Source organism: Megalobrama amblycephala, linkage group LG10, assembly GCF_018812025.1.
Source record: "Megalobrama amblycephala isolate DHTTF-2021 linkage group LG10, ASM1881202v1, whole genome shotgun sequence".
NCBI classification, from domain to species: Eukaryota; Metazoa; Chordata; class Actinopteri; order Cypriniformes; family Xenocyprididae; genus Megalobrama; species Megalobrama amblycephala.
The window spans coordinates 15560260-15578625 of NC_063053.1; the positions used below are offsets into that span (position 1 = coordinate 15560260).

Consider the following 18366-nt stretch of genomic DNA (forward strand, 5'->3'; position numbering starts at 1 on the left):
TAATATGAATATCAGCTTTTGTAAGATTTAGCCAACAGCTGTGAGGTTAATTTATCTAATTTTGTGTCTCAGGAAAACAGTGATAGGCTATGTGATTGATTGTATTACCTTAAATATCAGTTTTTTGTGTCTATTTGATATTGAGGAATTTGTGGACATTAATTTATTTTTAGATATGTAGAGTAAAAGCCTATTGTTTTTATTTTGGAGTGAAAATATATAATTAGACCCTTGGGGTAAGATGGGCCACCACAACTGGCACAGAAGGCATGTTGAGAAACACAACTTTAAATAGAATATAGTTAATGTAATAGTTTATATTAATGTCACTTGTCACAAATATGTGTATTAATAAGCAACAATACATTCTTACGTGCCATTCTTGATATTCACTTAATAAACACTTAATGCACTTATAATTCCACAATATTATTGATTTGATTGCAGTGAATGAGTTGAGCTCGAGCTGGATGATGACATCACTGATTTCTGCAGAACTGCTTTATAAATAAAATTAACCAGTTTCATAATTGATGATGATCTTTAAAACGGAACTGAATCATCACTGAACTGACTTCAGCTGAACAATGACACTATTTCCCATTAGAGATGCTTTACAGCCGAAAACTCTGTTTTCTTCATTTAATCCTTTTCCTGTTATCCCTGCAAAACTGCTTTGAAACAGTCTGTATTGTATAAAGCTTCACATTCTGTTTAGGATCTTGTTAATTGTTTTGACAGTGTACCAATCAAATTATAATTTAGTGAGCTTAACCAGAGCATAACAGGAATGAACTACAAAATCTACCATTCTGTGTGGTAGCTTATATAAACCTAGCCAGGGGGGAAAAAAGGATAACACATTTTTTTTTCTATTGAAGTTTCACGCCAATAATACTGACACATTTACAGGGATGTGACTCGTTTGCTGTTACCGGATAAGGAGGTCGTAATATGTTTATGCTAATTTACCGGATAACCGAGGCGGAGCTTTAACTTTCAAGTAGCAGAGTTCCCACAGCAGCCCACGAGTCCCGACGCGAGTCCACAGGACATTCAACCATGCGATACACTGGATTATTTATTTCACTGCTTTCTTTTGTTTATACATGGGGTGAGCGCACAGCATTATGAGGATTCATTTACAGCACGAGCCATGTCACATTGCGTGATGTGTTTTTAATTTACTGATTACACATACTGATGATTTGTTTATTCACTGCTGCTTTAGAGAATCTCGAGGCAGCGAATCCAGCTTTACCTCATGTGATGCGCTATGATGTGGTCCGACTCCGACCTCAGGCACTGAAAGAGCGAGCGAGAAGGAGCGCCTCTTCTCTCAAGGTTCGCTCTTTTTCAGACTAGTTTTGTAAATCTGAAATATTAGTGACATCTCTTGGGATGCTTATTTCGACTTTTATTCATGCATGCTTGCTTTCACCCCTTTAGAGATATCCTGAACAACTTGAATATGATTTGGCTGTAGATGGGAGGAACTTAACAATATCTTTGCACAGAAATAGGTGAGAATGTGGGAATTTTATAACAGCTTATGCTCTAAAAAATATGTAGAGGTCTTGTATTCACACTCAGCATAATTAAAATTCTTTCTTTTTTTTTTTCACAGGGAGCTTTTAGGAAAACATTACACCTTGTCACATTATACCAAAGATGGAATTTCAGAAACCAAGTCTTCTATTGTATGTTTAAATAGTAAAATAGCTTATTTCTGTCTGACACAGTATGTGAATACTGCTGCTTAAAAGTACATTGTATTCTGTTTTTTACTTCAGGATCACTGCTACTATCACGGACACATCCAGGATTTTGAAAACTCTTCAGTCAGTGTTGGACTTTGCTCTGGAATGGAGTAAGGAACATGTTAATTTTAAGCAACTTTTGTAAATTAGAGAGGTGACTGAATATTAAATATTTGTGTACAGTAAAAAAGATTTGTGTACAGTTGTATTTCTTTGGATTGTACCTGTAATAAGTTGCTTGGGATAACATTGTCTAGTGTAAATAACTAAATGTGTACAATTTCTGCACATATTTACTGCATTTCTTTGAAATATTGTATTTTCTTTATTTTGTAGAGGGTTTCTGAGGGTGAACAATCAAGTTTACTTGATTGAGCCCCTAGAAGAGTCTTTGGATGGGGACCATGCTGTTTACAAGCAAGAGCATTTAAGGACCAAGCAAGGGGCCTTTGGATACATTAATGACACAGTCTATGACCTTGGCCCAAAGTCTAGCGGGCTTTATAAAGGCAAAATTATGGTAATTATATTATAATGAAACATCGTGGGACGGGACTTGTGTCTCTGTTAAATAAGTGTCTGCAATAAGTTGGTTTAAATCTTTTTTAACAAATCAAAGTTTTTTCTGTTAAAGTAGCTAATATCACTTCCTCTTAGGCAGTCTTATTTGCGGTATACCTCAGGGTTCTATTTTAGCATCCACCATTTCTCTCTATATCTGCTTCCATTTTTAGAAAACGTGGCATTTCTTTCCATTGCGCTGATGATATGCAAATCTACTTGCCTGTAACTACGAAAAAAACAAGTGTGCTCTAAATACGCTATCAGCGTGTCTGGATTTATGGCTTTCCAAAAATTTTATTTTCTTGAACACAGATAAAACGGAAATTATTGTCGTAAGTCCTTCTGACTTCAAAACACAAAATCAAATTGAATTCATTCTTTCATCTCTCCCCACATGAGGAATCTGGGTGTGGTAATTGACAACTGCTTGAAATTTGACAAACAAATCAGCACTGTTGTAGGTTCAAGTTTTTTCAATCTTCGTTCTCTTTTGATAATGAAATTTTTTCTTTCTGCGGGCTCTTTAGAGGTTGCAATCAATGCCTTCATTACATTTCGGTTGGACTATTGCAACTACCTCTATTATGGCATCTCAAAGACCCAGATTTTTTCGACTACAAGTAGTCCAAAATTCTGCTGCTAGACATAAAAAATTCGATCACATTACGCCCTTCCTGAGATCCTTACACTGGTTGCCTATCCATTATAGAATTGAGTATAAAATCTTACTACTTGTGTATAAATCTTAAAATAATCTAGCTCCTTCTTATCTGACTAACCTACTTCACCCTTACACTCCTGTTAGAGGACTAAGATCGGATGGCAAATTCCTCCTTAAGATCCCCAGAACCCGCCTAAAAACAAGGGGTAATAGAGTTTTTGAAGTGGCTGGCCCTATTCTTTGGAACATTCTTCCTAATTTTATTAGAATGGCTTCCACTTTATCTGAGTTCAAATCTTGACTTAAAACTCATCTTTTCTTGTTTTTAGTATGTAAATTTTTTTTTTGTTGACTTTTTCTTGTTTTTAACTCTTTCTTGCTTAATTTATGTATATTCTTATTCTTTATTGTTGTACAACACTTTGGTTTTGGACTTGAACTTGGTGGATTCTAATGTAGAGAATAAACCTTGGACTAGCTCCATATTACATTATTTTGCAGAATGTTTAATTTGTATTGTCTATTTATAATGCATTTTCCATTATCAGTTTTATGAAAATAACTTTTTCAACTGCCCTTCAGAAAAACAAAGCCCCCAGTGGAGGACAGCGGATCGTTGAGATGGTTTTGGTTGTTGATCATACGGAGGTATGAATGTGGTTTAAAGGAAAAAAAATATCTTGATTACTTATGTGTTGTGTTTATATTGTTAATATATATATATATATATATATATACATTTTCTTCAGTACAAGAGATTTGCAAGTTTCAAGAAAATCGAAGCAAGAATGATGTTGGTTGCAAATCACGTAGACAAGGTATCAAAACTTTGGTCTTATATTAAAAAAAGGGATTGCATGGTATGATTTTTAAAGTAATACTTATTGAATAAATAAAACTTTCACTTTTTTTTCACTTTCAGCTTTACCGACCTTTAAACATACGTGTCATGTTGGTTGGACTTGAAGTTTGGTCTCAAAGAGACTTGATTGATGTCAGCAGTGTACCAAATCTTACTCTGGAACGATTTTTAAAATGGCGTCAGGATAGCCTGCTCAGAAGAAAGAAGCATGACAATGCCCATTTCATTACGTGAGTCACTGACTGCTCATCTTAATCAGTTTCTGTGCTTAGAATGCCACATTTGTGCTCACACAGAACCCTTTAAGATGTGTCTCACCACAAGCTTTAAAAACATCTATTTTTACTTTTAGAAATTGTATTTGTGAATTTTTGAAACAACAAAAATATTCTTTAATGACTAATATTCTCTTTTTATTTAGTGCTGTAGATTTTGATGGATCAACGGTTGGGTTGGCTACAATGAATGCAATGTGCTCTCCATCCTCCGGTGCTGTGAATGAGGTATAGTTTTGAGAATATGTTTATATATGTAAATCAATAAATGCTACTTTTCTAAGGTTTGAAAGTAAGGTTTGGTTGTAGTAAATAACATTAATGACATACAATATTTTTTCTTTGCAAAGGACCATAATAGCAATCCCATTGCAGTGGCTTCTACCATTGCACATGAAATGGGTCATAATCTGGGTATGTCACATGATAATTCAAACTGTGGATGCTCCTATGACTCGGGCTGCATTATGGGAGATACAATTGGGTGAGGCTAATTGTAAATGCATACATTTATACAATGGCACAAAAAATAAGTAAGTGCAATTTAACTCTTTCCCAGAACCTTCATTTTCTTTCATATTCTTCCAACAGGCATGTTTACCCTGATTCCTTCAGTACTTGCAGTCAGTCGTCCTTGAAGGCATTTTTGCAGAACTTTGACAGCAGCTGTCTACTAGATGTTCCAGATGTGGGTGAACTATATGGAGGCCCAGTTTGTGGAAATGCTTTTGTCGAAAAAGGCGAGGAATGTGACTGCGGAACTGTTGAGGTTTGACATGTTGCTTTTAAAATTTTCCAGATGAGTCAACTTCAGTTTCTTAGTTACAGCATGACATCACTAAATTAGAAGTGTGTTTGAGTTGCCTAATATATACACACTATTGTTCAAAGGTTTGAGGTCGGTAAGAATGTTTTAATGCTTTTGACATTTTTTAAACGTTTTATTGAATACAGTAAAAAATACAGCGATATTGTGAAATATTATTACAGTTTAAAATAACTGTTTTAATCTATGTTTTAATATTTATTCCTGTGATAGCAAACCTGAATTTTCAGCATCATTACTCCACATGATCCTTCAGAAATCATTCTAATATGCTGATTTGCCATCAGCATTATGTCTTTATTGTGTCTTTACTGTTACTTTTGATGTTCTTGGTGAATAAAAGTATTAATTTATTTCTATAAATTATATTATTTCTTTTAAAAAAAACTTACCTCAAACCTTTCAACAGTAGTGTGTTCTGAAAAAAAAAAAAAAAATTTGCTGACCCAAGCTATGATTTTAGGAATGCAACAATCCCTGCTGCAATGCCTCCACCTGTCGATTGACTGTAGGGGCCCATTGTGCACATGGGGAGTGCTGCCACAATTGCCAGGTATCAGAAAAGCCGCCGATCAGGCTCCACAAGAAGACAACTGAAAATACATGTGAAAGTAGATTATTCCCTTAATCGGTCTCATTCTTCCTCCCTTCTAGCTGAAACATTCAGGTAGCCTGTGCAGACAGAGTGCTCACGACTGTGATTTGAACGAGTACTGTACAGGAGAGTCAGCCTTCTGTCCTGAAGATGATTATAAGATGAACGGACTCCCCTGCAATCATAATCAGGGCTACTGTTACAATGGACAATGTCCAACACATAAGGAACACTGCAAGTTGCTGTGGGGATCAGGTACTAATCTCACTGAGCCATTGCTCAAACATGGCATTATGGATGCTCGCTATTTTTTTGTAAAATAATTGTTTACATAGAAAGTAATAAGTAATTTATAAAATCCATATCTTGTGTATGTTTAGATGCAGAAGTGGATGTTGACACCTGTTTTCGCTATAATGTATTTGATAGAACATCCAAGAGCATTGAGTAAGTGTAACTTAACTCTTCTTTGATGGATGGAGAATAAATATAGCATTCTAATGATATTCTAATGGTTCAGTGGTATTCTAAATCCTATAGGCACATGAAATGTGGGAAAATATACTGTTATGGTGGAAATCCTTTCCCCATAACCTCGGAAAAAAAAAAATAACTTTTCAATCAAGAACCTGCAACATGGCTGTGGATCGCTCGCCCACAGAAGACATAGGAATGGTTCCATCAGGCACCAAATGTGACACTAATAAGGCAAGTAAATAATGTACAGTATGTTACCTTAGTCAAAATACCTTTATTTTAGTTATTTATTTATTTTTTAACTCTGTTTTCCAATCAACAGGTGTGTTACGGCGGCCTATGTCAAGACATTAGTTTATACGGCACTGAGAACTGCTCTGATAAATGCAACAATCGTGGGGTGTGTGATTTCTTTTTCAGTTTTATATTATTTTTAAATAATGTTTTTACAAGAAAAGCATTATTGCAATGTTTTTCATGCTGTGATATTGTGATAAGCCATATTGCTCAATTGTGTTAAAAGTCAGAAGACTTCAGATGCAAAAGCCTCTAAATGCCATCTGAAATTTTCTTCTAAAATGAACGTTTTTATCAGGGTCCTATGTTTAGGTTCAGTAATTTCACTTTAATGGCAATCAATAAGTCCTTTTCATTGCCATTAAAGTAAAATAACTGAACAATAAACAAAGGAGACTGATAAAAATGATCATTTTTGAAGAAAATTTCAGATAGCACTCAGAGGTTTTTGCAATGGAACTCTTCATATGTTCCCTTTTAAATTTGCCTTAGAGACAAATAATTTTTCAAAGCACAAACACATGTGAACTTATTACTGACTTTTATTTTAAAGGTGTGTAACCATGAGAGGAAGTGTCACTGCGATCCAGGCTGGGCACCACCCTACTGTGATGTTCAACACTCAGAACTTCCAAAAAGTAAACCAATTACATCCTTACCCTAAATACTAATTCACGTGATTCGGTCATTGACCATGCAAAACTAATTCTGTGCCATTTCAAATGTGTGATTTTGATTTACAGCGAGACATGCTGTGATAATTGGTGTGTCGGCATCTGTAGTCGTCCTCGGACTGATCATTATTATTGGAGCACTGGTGTGTCACAGGAACAAAATAACAGAATTTACAAAGAAAAGGTAGGATCTGTTGCACAACTGACAATCATGAACTTGTCTGTTTTCGTTTCATTAAATATAAAGAAGGACATTCTATTTTAAATTATCTTCTAAAAGGTCTTTGAAGGACATCCACACAACCTCAGGCCAGTGCAATCCGGCATTCCAACCGGGAAGTGCAAAGAACAGCCCCAGATGCAGACCGCCACGCATCAGTCAGCCAACTTTCCTTGAGTCATCCACTAGTCTGACCTGCAAAACTCTCTATTCTGCGGCTACACCCTGTAGACCAGCACCATTGGTAAAATCATTAATTCAGCCCTGAAATGAGCTGTTCAATTTGTGCTTCACATTAGAAGTGCATTTTAGGATGAAGGAATTTCTGAATATATACTGAATTCCTTATTTCTCACTATGCACAGGCTCCAAAGGATGCCCCACAAACTAGGAATGAAAAGGTAGTTAATCTTCTCTAAAAATACTATGTGTAATTATTTGAATCTATTCTTGACTAAAACTGTTTTAATAATAATGAAAATGTATGTCCATATTCAATTAGATGGTGAAACCATCCATCCCGCCTCCTGGCATTTCCAGAAACAATCATCCTGCTCAGGTGAGGCCTAGAATATATTGATATACACTACTGTTCAAAAGTTTGGGGTCAGATTTTTTAAAAGAAATTAATACTTTTATAAATGATTTCTATTTAAAATAAAAGATGTTCTTTTGAACTTTCTATTCATCAAAGAATCTTTAAATAAATGCATGCCAATTTCCAGAAAAATATTAAGCAGCACAATTGTTTTTAACACTGATAACAGGAAGAAATGTTTCTTGAGCACCAAATCATCATATTAGAATGATTTCTGAAGGATCGTGTGACAATGAAGTCTGGAGTAATGCTGCTGAATATTCAGCTTTGCCATCATAGGAATAAATTACATTTTCAAACATATTTCACTGTGTTACTGTTTTGATCAGATAAATGCAGCCTTGATACTTGATACAGCCTTGAACATAAAAGACTTCTTTCAAAAACATTTTTAAAAATGTGTTGACCACTAACTTTTGAATGGTGGTGTACATAAAATTAAATATAATTGTCAGTTCGATATTGATGAACTTTTAATGATGCCAAGCTCAATACAGAGGTGACATAAAACATTACTTGAAAATACAGTTTGTCTTTGTGAGATTGAGATGTTATTGTTCTAAATTTTGTTTTCAGGAAAAACCTCTACTGCCACCATCTAAACCACTTCCTCCATCAAGACCATTACCGCCACTGGTGTCTAAATCTGTAAGAGGCCTTTTTTTTCTTCTCATGAATAATTTTAACAGAAAGTGTCCCACCCTACTAACATAAATACCACCCAATACTGTAATCCCTTCTTTGTTTGTACTGATAGGTGACTAAGTCAAAACCACCTCCAGTGCCTCCAGCGAAACCTACTGGGATACAGCCAGTATTCATTCCACCTCAGGTAATGTTTTATTGCTTTACATTTAGCTGTTCACTAACTATAAAAGCACTTTCAGTTTTCTCAAAAACTGCTAATGCTAATTTATTCAAGCTGATTGACAGTTTAGTTGTGTGAATGAATGTCAGTGTTTTAAAAGCTCTTTTGCATTCACTGTAGGTCACCCAGAAAGTTGCACTAAAACCTCCTGCCAGGCCCAGATGATCTGGAACAGTATGAGTTACTCTGAATCATTGGGAGCTTCAGAAGAAGCAGCTTACGAGCTAAACAAAGCTCAGATTTCTTTGTGGTATAGCTCTGAATAACAAGATGAAGTTAAGGAAGATGGTAAAACAGAATGAAGCATTTTGCACTCTAAGAATCGCTTTTGGTACGACTTTGTAATTTCCTTTATTGTATTTTGGCTGTTTATTTATTTTCTATTTTCATTTTGAGTTATGTGTGCAGCTGTTTACAGTCAGTTCAGTTCGGGTCTCCCTGTAAATCTACATCACGTTGTATCTCAAACGGCATGTTCTTCAAAAAGACACTGTGTCTGCAATGTTTTATGGTGTGTTCATTCTTGTTACTGCAACTTTATTTTATGTACTTGCAATCTTATATCATGTAATTGAGACCTTATTTTTAATTATTTTTGTTATTTGGACATTTGAAATTACAAGAGGTGTCCTGTAAAGAGGCTGGTGCCATAGGGCCTTTCTCAAGCATAAACCGTCCTGGCTTTAGTGATTTGCTTATGTTCAGATTTTGCCTTTTTTATACGTTTCTTACACATTTTTATCGTTTGTTTTGTGATTCTCGAGGTTTTTGCACTTTGACAAAGGCAAACATTTGTTTTTTGCCTTCCTAATGTTTAAATTCAAACTTGCAATGATCTCAGCTGGTCTGATTTTACTCTTTAATGAAAGAGTTTGCTGTTTTTAAATTTGTTTACTATAATAAAGTTTTTCACATTTCTCTTTTAATCAGTTTGTTTATTTCCACATATTTTGAATTGCTTTTTCACGTATAACGACATGACCTCTACTGCGCTCTGTATTTTCGTTGCCTAGTAACGATTCAAACAACCATAATAATGCATGTACATCTGAGATAACAGCTTCGGGCTTTAATCACACAAAAGCTTGTTTCAAATGATGGATGGGCCTAAACAGTTAGACAAAGAAACTTTGCAAGACCTCTACGCGTGGATAGACAACATACCGCTCTCCAGACCCAAACGGAATATAACAAGAGATTTTAGCGATGGAGGTATATCCTTAAAAAAACAAATAAAACGACTAGCTCATTAACTAACTATTCATGTTTGTTGACATCGCATTTGAACAATAACTAGATAAAAGTAATGCAATATTTATTATTATACGATTTAATACTATCTAAATAGCTATATAACATTTTTTCAGTTCAATGTTACATTTTACCGATTTCCATAAGCAGTTATGGCTGCAGAAGTAGTGAAGCATTTCTTCCCTAAACTGGTGGAGCTGCACAACTACACGCCCGCACATTCCACGCAACAGAAGCTGAGTAACTGGAGCACCTTGAACAGGCAAGTATATTTATTTGTTCTCCACGCAGACAGTAATGCAAACACCACACTGCTTATCTGACCCCCGTGTGTCGCTTGACAGTCCCCGGAGGATTGCTGGAATGTGACATTACACCTCAGCAATAACACTGGGACCTCCAGCTGAACTAGTATTAACACTAGCTGGGTCTCCAAACCTAGTGAGCTGCCTAGCCAGACAGCATACTTGGACATCATATGTCGAGCAGTGGGGGAATTATGTAGAAGGAGCAGTTTTAATAACATTTTTATATAGAATTGAACAACACACGACTGCATCATGTTCTCATTTCAGAAAAGTTTTCTCCAAGCTGAACTTTCATGTACCTGAGGACTTGGTGAAGAAAATTGTGGTCAACACAGCAGGCTACATTGAACCAGTCCTTTGCTCTCTGAGAGAGAAGATAGAGGAAAAGAGAGCAGGAAAACAATTAGATGGCACACAGGTGAGCCATGTGTGAATTTATTATATTTGCATTATTCTTTATAATGGCTGAATGAGCGGTAATTTAACCCTGCCTCATCCTTTTTTATAGGACTTGGAATATTACAGCACAACAAATGGACAGCCGAGAACAGGTAGATACCGTAAAACATGTTGCACAGAAATGGGACTTTAGCTTCCCAAGTTTTATAAGCTACAGTAGGGCAATGAAGGTCTTTTTGAAGAGATGTGACATGGAGGTTATGGCTCAGGAGTTGGTGGGGGAGGCCCTGGTGAAGACCCCCTGGGCTGTGATCTGCTTTAAAGGTGGGGCATCATTAACTATGCACTGATTTTTTCAGCAATCAACAGAAGAATGAAGTTGTGTTTATGAATTATACAGACTGCAAGTGTTTAAAAATGAAAATGGCGACGGCTCTTGTCTCCGTGAATTCAGTAAGAAACGATGGTAACTTTAACCTCATTTAACAGTACATTAGCAACATGCTAATCAAACATTTAGAAAGACAATTTACAAATATCACTAAAAATATCATGCTATCATGGATCATGTCAGTTATTATTGCTCCATCTGCCATTTTCGCTGTTGTTCTTGCTTACCTAGTCTGTTGATTCACCTGTGCAGATCCAGACGTTACTGGCTGCCCTTGTCTAATGCCTTTCATAATGTTGGGAACATGGGCTGGTATATGCAAATATTGGGGCGTACACCCCGACTGTTACGTAACAGTCGGTGTTATGTTGAGATCCGCATGTTTTCCAGAAGTCTTTTAAACAAATGAGATTTACATAAGAAAGAGAAAGCAATGGAGTTTGAAACTCAATGTATGTCTTTTCCATGTACTGAACTCTTGTTATTCAACTATGCCAAGGTTAATTCAAATTTTGAATCTAGGGCACTTTTAAGTGGCAGACCCAGTGACTGGTAAGGATGGGCGTATCGATACTGCAGTTTCAATATATCAATTCTCAAAAGCTACTTATTTGGTATTGATTCCTTTAAAAAATATTGATATTAAATATTAATATGGTTTTTGCATCACTTTCAAAGTTTTCAGTATTTTTTTTAAATGTTTGTGGCAAAACACCCCTGACATGTTTAGCTGGCCCATGTCACATGACATGACACTTTTAACATGCAGCAAAAAATATGGCTTGTTGAAGAAAATACCTTTAAGAAAGTGCACGTTTTATTTTATTGGTATTTTATTTTTAAAATTCATATTCATTTTTATTTTTAAAATTCATATTTATGTTGTAATTTATTATAATTTAATCACAACATTTTTAATCACTCATTTTTGCTTTCGTAATAAATTTGTTATTAATGGCCAGTATGTGTCATGTAGTTGTGATTTGCCTTTAAGTGTAATGTCCTTTTTTGTTTTTCTAAAAATGGACATTATTTTTGAAAAATCACATACCCATTTAAGAAATAATCAGTATTGGTATCGATATTGGTATCGTTATAATTGTTACGAAAAATATCAACTTAAATCAGTTTGGTATTGCCCATCCCTAGTGACTGGCATTTTTCACCCAAAAATGAAAATTCATCATTTACTCACCTTCATGTTATTCCAAACCCATAAGACTTTGGTTAATCTTCAGGGAAAGTATTGAGAAAAGATACGATCACTTTATATGATGAACAGATTTAAATGAGGTCATTAGGTCTTTGGAACGCTCATACATAGAGCACATGACATTTGGTAAGCATGAAGGAGGCTGAACCCATGTCCATACCTTTACAGAACATGACTCCCATTGCTAAATGTGAAGTGATGTGGCATGACCTCATTCACCACCCACCTTGATGTGCTAGTGGAAGTGAGTGGCCAGTGTTCCCAACCATATCAACTGTTTGCTATGAAGGGAGGACATGTGAACTGTAGATCTTGTTTGCTTTATATGCCGCTGCATATAAATTGTGATGCTAGTAAGAATGATTAATTCCACTGCTTAATTCGCTTAACATTTGTCTAATCAGATAAGATCTAAACACTTGAAAATGTGCCAGCATTATGTTTTTTAGGAAACTAAGCATTTGTGAGGTCTGTGCTCATAGATGACCTGATTGTCACAATACTCAGAAAACTCAGCCCTTGCCGCAGTAACTGTAAACCAAACTGGCAAGCTTAGCAAGTTAAGTGTCACAAGTACTAAGGAGTTTGTTTATGCCCTTTTATGTGCAAAGAAGAGCAGTTTTCTTGAAAAAAAAAAATTGTCAAGACTGTTTTCTGCTTAGTTCACTCTAAAATGGCATTTCTGTCATAATTTACTCACTCTCATGTCGTTCCAAACCATTTTTTCTGTGAAACATAAAAGAAGATATTCGAAGAATATCACTAAAAAAACAACTAAATACAAAATCTTCAGTTCTGTTTCACAGAAATTAAGTCATACATGTTTTATTGTTTTTTATTGTTGTTGTTTTAGATATTTTAATTTCTAAGAATCCACAGATAGAAAATTCTATTTTTTTAGATATATACACAGGTGCTCCAGTTTCTAGTTTAGCTTGATAAACAGTTATGGAAACTGTGTTTCTTTCCATATGTAATAGGATGGAATAAAAACAGTCAGCTGTGTTTAGAAATAGGTCAAATGCATTGTATTGTCTGCACTCTTAACATTACATGGAGAAGGGTCAGATCAGCCCTCCATTTCCCACACCTCATCATCATGGCGTGTTAGTCATGACAACATCTGGTTTCAGCTCAGACTCCCTCTTTTCTTAATAGAAAAGGTTCTGCGTCCATCAGCTCCATTCACCAGAGAGCCCTTATCGCTTCCAACAGGCTCAACACACTTGGCTAAAAGCCCTTTTCGTCCATAGCAAACTCAAGCCAACAGTAGACTATTGAGTCTATTATGAGTCCAGAGAGGCTAGATTGTTTCTGATATATCATATTATCAAAGTGCAGACCTTTTCAGTTAAGGAAATAGGAGTCCTGTGCTTTTTACTTTTTTTTTTTTTTTTTTTTTTTTTTTTTTTTTTGTTAGGTAGGTAGGTGCTGTTCAATTTTAGCTTGTTATGTTATCCTTATGGGATGTTTATAAGGTGAAGCACAGCTGGTGTTGATGATTCAAAGCTTAAAGCCAAATAAAACTCTCCTGCTCCGTAGTTACAGTCTGGTGCCCTGTCAATGTGTCTTTTTGACCTTATTGTGTTTAATGGGTTCAAATGGAGTCTAATTACTTTAGCCTTCCTGGCTAAGCAATTCTCATGAGCTTTAAAATCCTAAAGTATGGGGAGTACCACTCATCTAGAGGAAATTGATGCAGGGTATCATGAGGATAAGGTCTCAGTGCCTGAATTTAGCCTGGAGGGATCCTGAATCTGCTCTATGCCAAGACCCAGCACTTGAGTTTTAGGCTGTCGCCTATATTTGTACATCACGACATATTTACCTCTCTGCTAAAGCACTTTGTTCATTTCAAAACCAAAATGTTTAAATGAAAATGTTTATTAAAAAAAAATCACCTTGTCCCTTTCTCTGTTTTCTCAAATTTCTACAGTGAATCATCTGATGGTTTTTGAGTCCACTCCAGCCTCCAATCAAGCCACTGTGAAGATAACAGACAAAGTCAGGTACTGAATGATAAACTGTGATGTGACTTTGTTTCTGAGGTCTTTCAAATAGGCCTGTGAAAAAAATATACATTTATAATGGACTTGTTGTAAACCTTCAGTAGTGGTGCTGCAGCCTTGGGAACAAATGTGGATCCATCTGTCCGTTTACTCTTGGAGGAAAAGGAGCAAGCCATTTTGGCTTTACAGCAGACTGTTGAGGTAAGATTTTGATGTTAAAATAACAAATCTAACTTAATATGCAGTGATTTCCCAGATAAGTGTAAACACTGTTGATCTTTGGCACTTTCAGCATTACTTTGTTTGTCAGAGATTAGGCATGTTTGCTAAACCAAAGGCATAGGTATGAGGTGTAGGTGCCTGTTTGTCTGCTGACCAAAAACAGTGGAAAGATTTGGGCACCACACTCTGCACTTCTATTTCAACACAAATTTAACGTGCATAAGAATTAGTATAAATTTATTTTAAATCGTTATTTCTTGCATGAGACCTTCAGATATCCTTTAAAAATGACTTGCAAATCTTAAAACCTAATTAACAAGTTAGTTTTAGCACCTTTAGCATACAATGCCAGATGGTGAGAGATGCTTGTGTCGCAAAAGGAAATTTGCCTTTCCTGTGCTGTTCTCCCTGCATGTGGTCAAGGGCTGCAGGTCACATGTTCGCTGACATGTTTCCTGTCACTGTTTGCAAGATTGTTAAATGAGTCACTGTTTGTTCAGCAACTGTGATATTTGTCATCGACAATCATTACAACAATTTTTACTGTTTTGGCAACACATTCAACTGCTTGAAGTTTGATAACTGCAACTGTTTGCATTTCAATTGAAAGAAAAAGAAATTCAGTAATTGTCCACCTTATGGAAGTCTGATCAACGTCTGCACTGAATAGTCATGAAAGCTTATATGGATGGAAATGACACTGCTACAGAACGACTGTGACATTAACCTTCTGTTTGTCTGTTCTTTTGTGCCATTTGCAAAGCCTTTGGTTTGCAGATATTATATCACAAATCAACAACCACTGTTGAATATCGCCTAAATGTTCTACTTCCCTCTAGATTTTACAGATTAAAGTAAACAGATTGGAGCACCTTGTGCATCTTAAGGACCTACGCATTGAGGACTTGACAAAGCACTTAGAGCAATATAAGGCAAGCAACTCATGATCTCATTATTTCATTACATTGCCACCATCAGGAATTGTATTTCTGGAAGTGCATTCTATATGCATACTCAAGACTCTTAGTAAACTGTTAGAAAAAGCAGGTGTGTTGTCCATGTGAAAACATCTCATCTTTTTCCACACCTGTTTCCTAACATGTGGATGTTAGCATCAGAAACTCTGACAGCAATTTCTTTAACATGCATATTGCATTAGCAGAGACCATCTTCAGCAGTTTATGCTTCTGCTTATGAATGATTCACCAGTATCAGCAACTTTTTATTTTTAGAATTTACGTTGTATTTTTTAGAGACTTGTTTTTTCCCCCTTTCTTTTTATTCACTATTTAAGAACAGACCTCCATCAATGTTGATTGTGATAATCTTACTGAGCTTACTCTCAACAGTAACTGCAGTGATAGTGGTTTTATTTTATGTGGATTTATTGAACGTTATATTTAGCATAGTCACTTTGATGTTATAGTTGTGTGATTTTCAAAATAATTTTCCGTTGTACCCAGTTGATTCTGTTTTTGTCTGTAGTTATTTTGTGATTTTGTTGGTCATTCTAAATTGTTTGTAAGACTATTATTAGTTGTCATGTCATAAAACCAGTATCCTGGTCTGCCATGTTTGTGGCTGATGTTAGATGTTGAAATTAAAGTATTTGTATTCAAATGGATTTCATTTAGATGTAAGTATGGAAACTGACTGATTGGACCAACAAATGTTATGCTTGCATAGACACTAGAATATTTCACATGCAGACACCTACAGGAAGTAAAAGTATTTTTATGATCATGTTTCACTTCTCCTTTCCTTAAAAATGCTCTCCTAAGTTAGTTTTGTCGGTTTCCATTGTGGTAATGAGTTGGTTAGGTTGAGGATGGGCTGCAAAACCTTAAAGGGTTAGCTCACCCAAAAATGAAATTTTTGTCATTAAGTACTCACCGTCATGTCGTCCCAAATCCGTAAGTCCTTCATTTGTCTGCGGAACACAAATTAAGATATTTTTGATGAAATCCGAGGGTATCTGATCCACACGTAAGCAGCAACGACATTGAACCTTTTGAGGTCCAGAAAGGTACTAAAGACATCGTTAAAGCCGGCGACGTGACTACAGTGGTTCAACCTTAATAATATGAAGTGACGAGAATACCCTTTGTGCACAAAAACAAAACAAAAATAGCAACTTTATTCAACAAATTCATCTGTCCCCTATCATACTGCTACCCTATTTTCGTTGCAGAGCTTCAGTGTTTAAGTCCAAATGCGGACTCAGTATTGGCCGGCTCCTGCCTCACCATCACACGGCCAATACTGCGCCGCCGTTCGGACATTCACACTGAAGCTCTGCAACGAAAATAGCATACCAGTATGACAGGGGACAGACGAAATTGTTGAATACAGTGAGTACTTAATGACAGAAATTTCATTTTTGGATGAACTAACCCCCTAAGACTACATTTACTGACATGCAAGTATATAATGATGTGTTATTTGCTATCTAACATTTAACCATGAAGATCTGAAGTTGGTTTATGTAAATGAACTGTATGCAAGATATGTGTATGTATGTGTGTGTTTATCATTATTATTATTAATATTATTACTGACAATTCATGTGAAGTTGCATTATAGGCTGTGAAAATTCAATAGAAGAAGGCTCGTCAGCATGCCATATTTGTCCATTCAGTTATAAGCAGTCGTTGATCAGCTTCCTGCATGAGTCTATCCAGTGTATGCAAAAGTACCAACACATCACATTCTCTGTTTTCATGGGGGGCCATCAACAGCTCCCTCTTTTCACCACAGGCTTTTCTTCATCATAAAGTCATCAGACGGTAGACCTGTAATTTGGGGGTTTCTTTCAAAAATGCAGATTTGGTTGCAGCCACTCATCCTCTCTCTGCTCTTTTTGGCTTGAGGAGTTCACAAAGGCTTTTTAGAACAGTATTTGCAATCACTTTGTGTCTCTCTCATGAGGCATGTGTTTATACTAACATCAACCCCATGTGGAAACCTCAGACCAAATGTAAACAGTTCTGCAGCAAAGTTGAGAGTGGAAAAAGCTTTCTCTTTCTATATGTAAGAGATTATTATAAATTACAAATCATTTCTTATAATTGAGTGAATATTGCTGGATGTATCCTGAAAAAGATACATCCAGTTTCATATGGAAATAAATTAAAGAAGCTGATACTCTGAGCCATAAAGTTCTCAGAGCTCCCTGGTGACTCAAGCTGAGCTCTCTGAGAGAGACCGGTGGAATTTGGGGGTTGGATCTTTGGGTGGTAAAGCAGCATTAAAGCTCTCTGAGTCACACTGAATTACAGTCAAAAGCATGCCTGAACCCCTCAACATACAAACTGCATATGAGGCACACTGTGAGAACGTCTGGAACGGGAGTTGTTCCCATAAAGAGAGAATGAGATTGCTACTCCCTATAGTCTATTACAATGTCTCATTTTTAAGACCATTTACAAAAAGACAGAGTATAAAAGAGTCCAATGCAATAGAGGAAAAGTAAACTTATGTACTGCAGATACTTCCCTTCAGAGGGCTTTTCCAGGATTGTTCAAATTTAGGAGCTTACACTTCCACTATACCTTTTTGGGGTCAGTTTAAGGTGAGCATGTTTAGTGCTTACACTTCAGTTTTTTCACAACTAGTTCTAGAATCTATGTCAGGTTTGGCAGTGGGTTCCGGCTTCAGTACATGTTGGGCTCAATCGACAGTAACTGTGGCATAATTCTGATTACCACAAAAATTCATTTAAACTTTTACCTCCTTTTTAACTTTAAAAAATAAAAAGATAACGGTAGGCCTGTAATCCTACCACTAAAAAGTTCCCGTAATCCTCAAACTGAAAGCCTTCACCCCTGTGGTTGAACTGCCGAGACATTCAATCCAAGCATTCATTATGACAATTTATCAACATTTGGAAGGTTGAG

The 18366-nt window shown here is 36.0% G+C and overlaps 2 protein-coding genes across 5 annotated transcripts; both read left to right on the forward strand.

Moving 5' to 3' along the window:
- Nucleotides 1-953: 953 nt before the first annotated feature.
- On the forward strand, nt 954-9603 carry adam8a (ADAM metallopeptidase domain 8a). Its single transcript, XM_048204845.1, is given in 26 exon segments — nt 954-1114; nt 1232-1344; nt 1450-1523; nt 1628-1700; nt 1794-1870; nt 2097-2280; nt 3568-3633; nt 3735-3803; nt 3908-4077; nt 4269-4350; nt 4473-4606; nt 4714-4891; nt 5412-5501; nt 5603-5798; nt 5924-5990; nt 6084-6145; nt 6148-6251; nt 6343-6420; nt 6871-6955; nt 7061-7175; nt 7272-7455; nt 7577-7612; nt 7714-7770; nt 8386-8457; nt 8567-8641; nt 8798-9603. Coding segments are annotated over 26 exon segments (2538 nt in total). The 5' UTR covers nt 954-1062; the 3' UTR covers nt 8843-9603.
- A 23-nt stretch (nt 9604-9626) lies between these two features.
- spef1 (sperm flagellar 1) lies at nt 9627-16090 on the forward strand. 4 transcript variants are annotated; one of them, XM_048204850.1, is made up of 7 exons: nt 9627-9889; nt 10076-10190; nt 10504-10654; nt 10745-10787; nt 14176-14248; nt 14353-14449; nt 15310-16090. In XM_048204850.1, the coding sequence occupies exons 1-7, from the start codon at nt 9772-9774 to the stop codon at nt 15415-15417; spliced, it is 705 nt and encodes a 234-aa protein (XP_048060807.1). In that variant the 5' UTR covers nt 9627-9771; the 3' UTR covers nt 15418-16090. The 4 variants fall into 4 exon arrangements, with proteins under 4 accessions (XP_048060807.1, XP_048060805.1, XP_048060808.1 ...); XM_048204848.1 differs by having other exon boundaries at nt 9665-9889; nt 14350-14449; XM_048204851.1 differs by having other exon boundaries at nt 9675-9889; nt 10079-10190.
- Nucleotides 16091-18366: the final 2276 nt, after the last annotated feature.

Bases quoted from the DNA above. Each gene is read 5' to 3' on its own strand.
- spef1 (XM_048204848.1), top strand. From the start codon at position 9,772: ATGATGGATGGGCCTAAACAGTTAGACAAAGAAACTTTGCAAGACCTC. The intron at 10,191-10,503 runs GCAAGTATATTT...TTCTCATTTCAG, and splicing joins AACTGGAGCACCTTGAACAG to AAAAGTTTTCTCCAAGCTGA. The intron at 14,450-15,309 runs GTAAGATTTTGA...ACTTCCCTCTAG, and splicing joins CTTTACAGCAGACTGTTGAG to ATTTTACAGATTAAAGTAAA.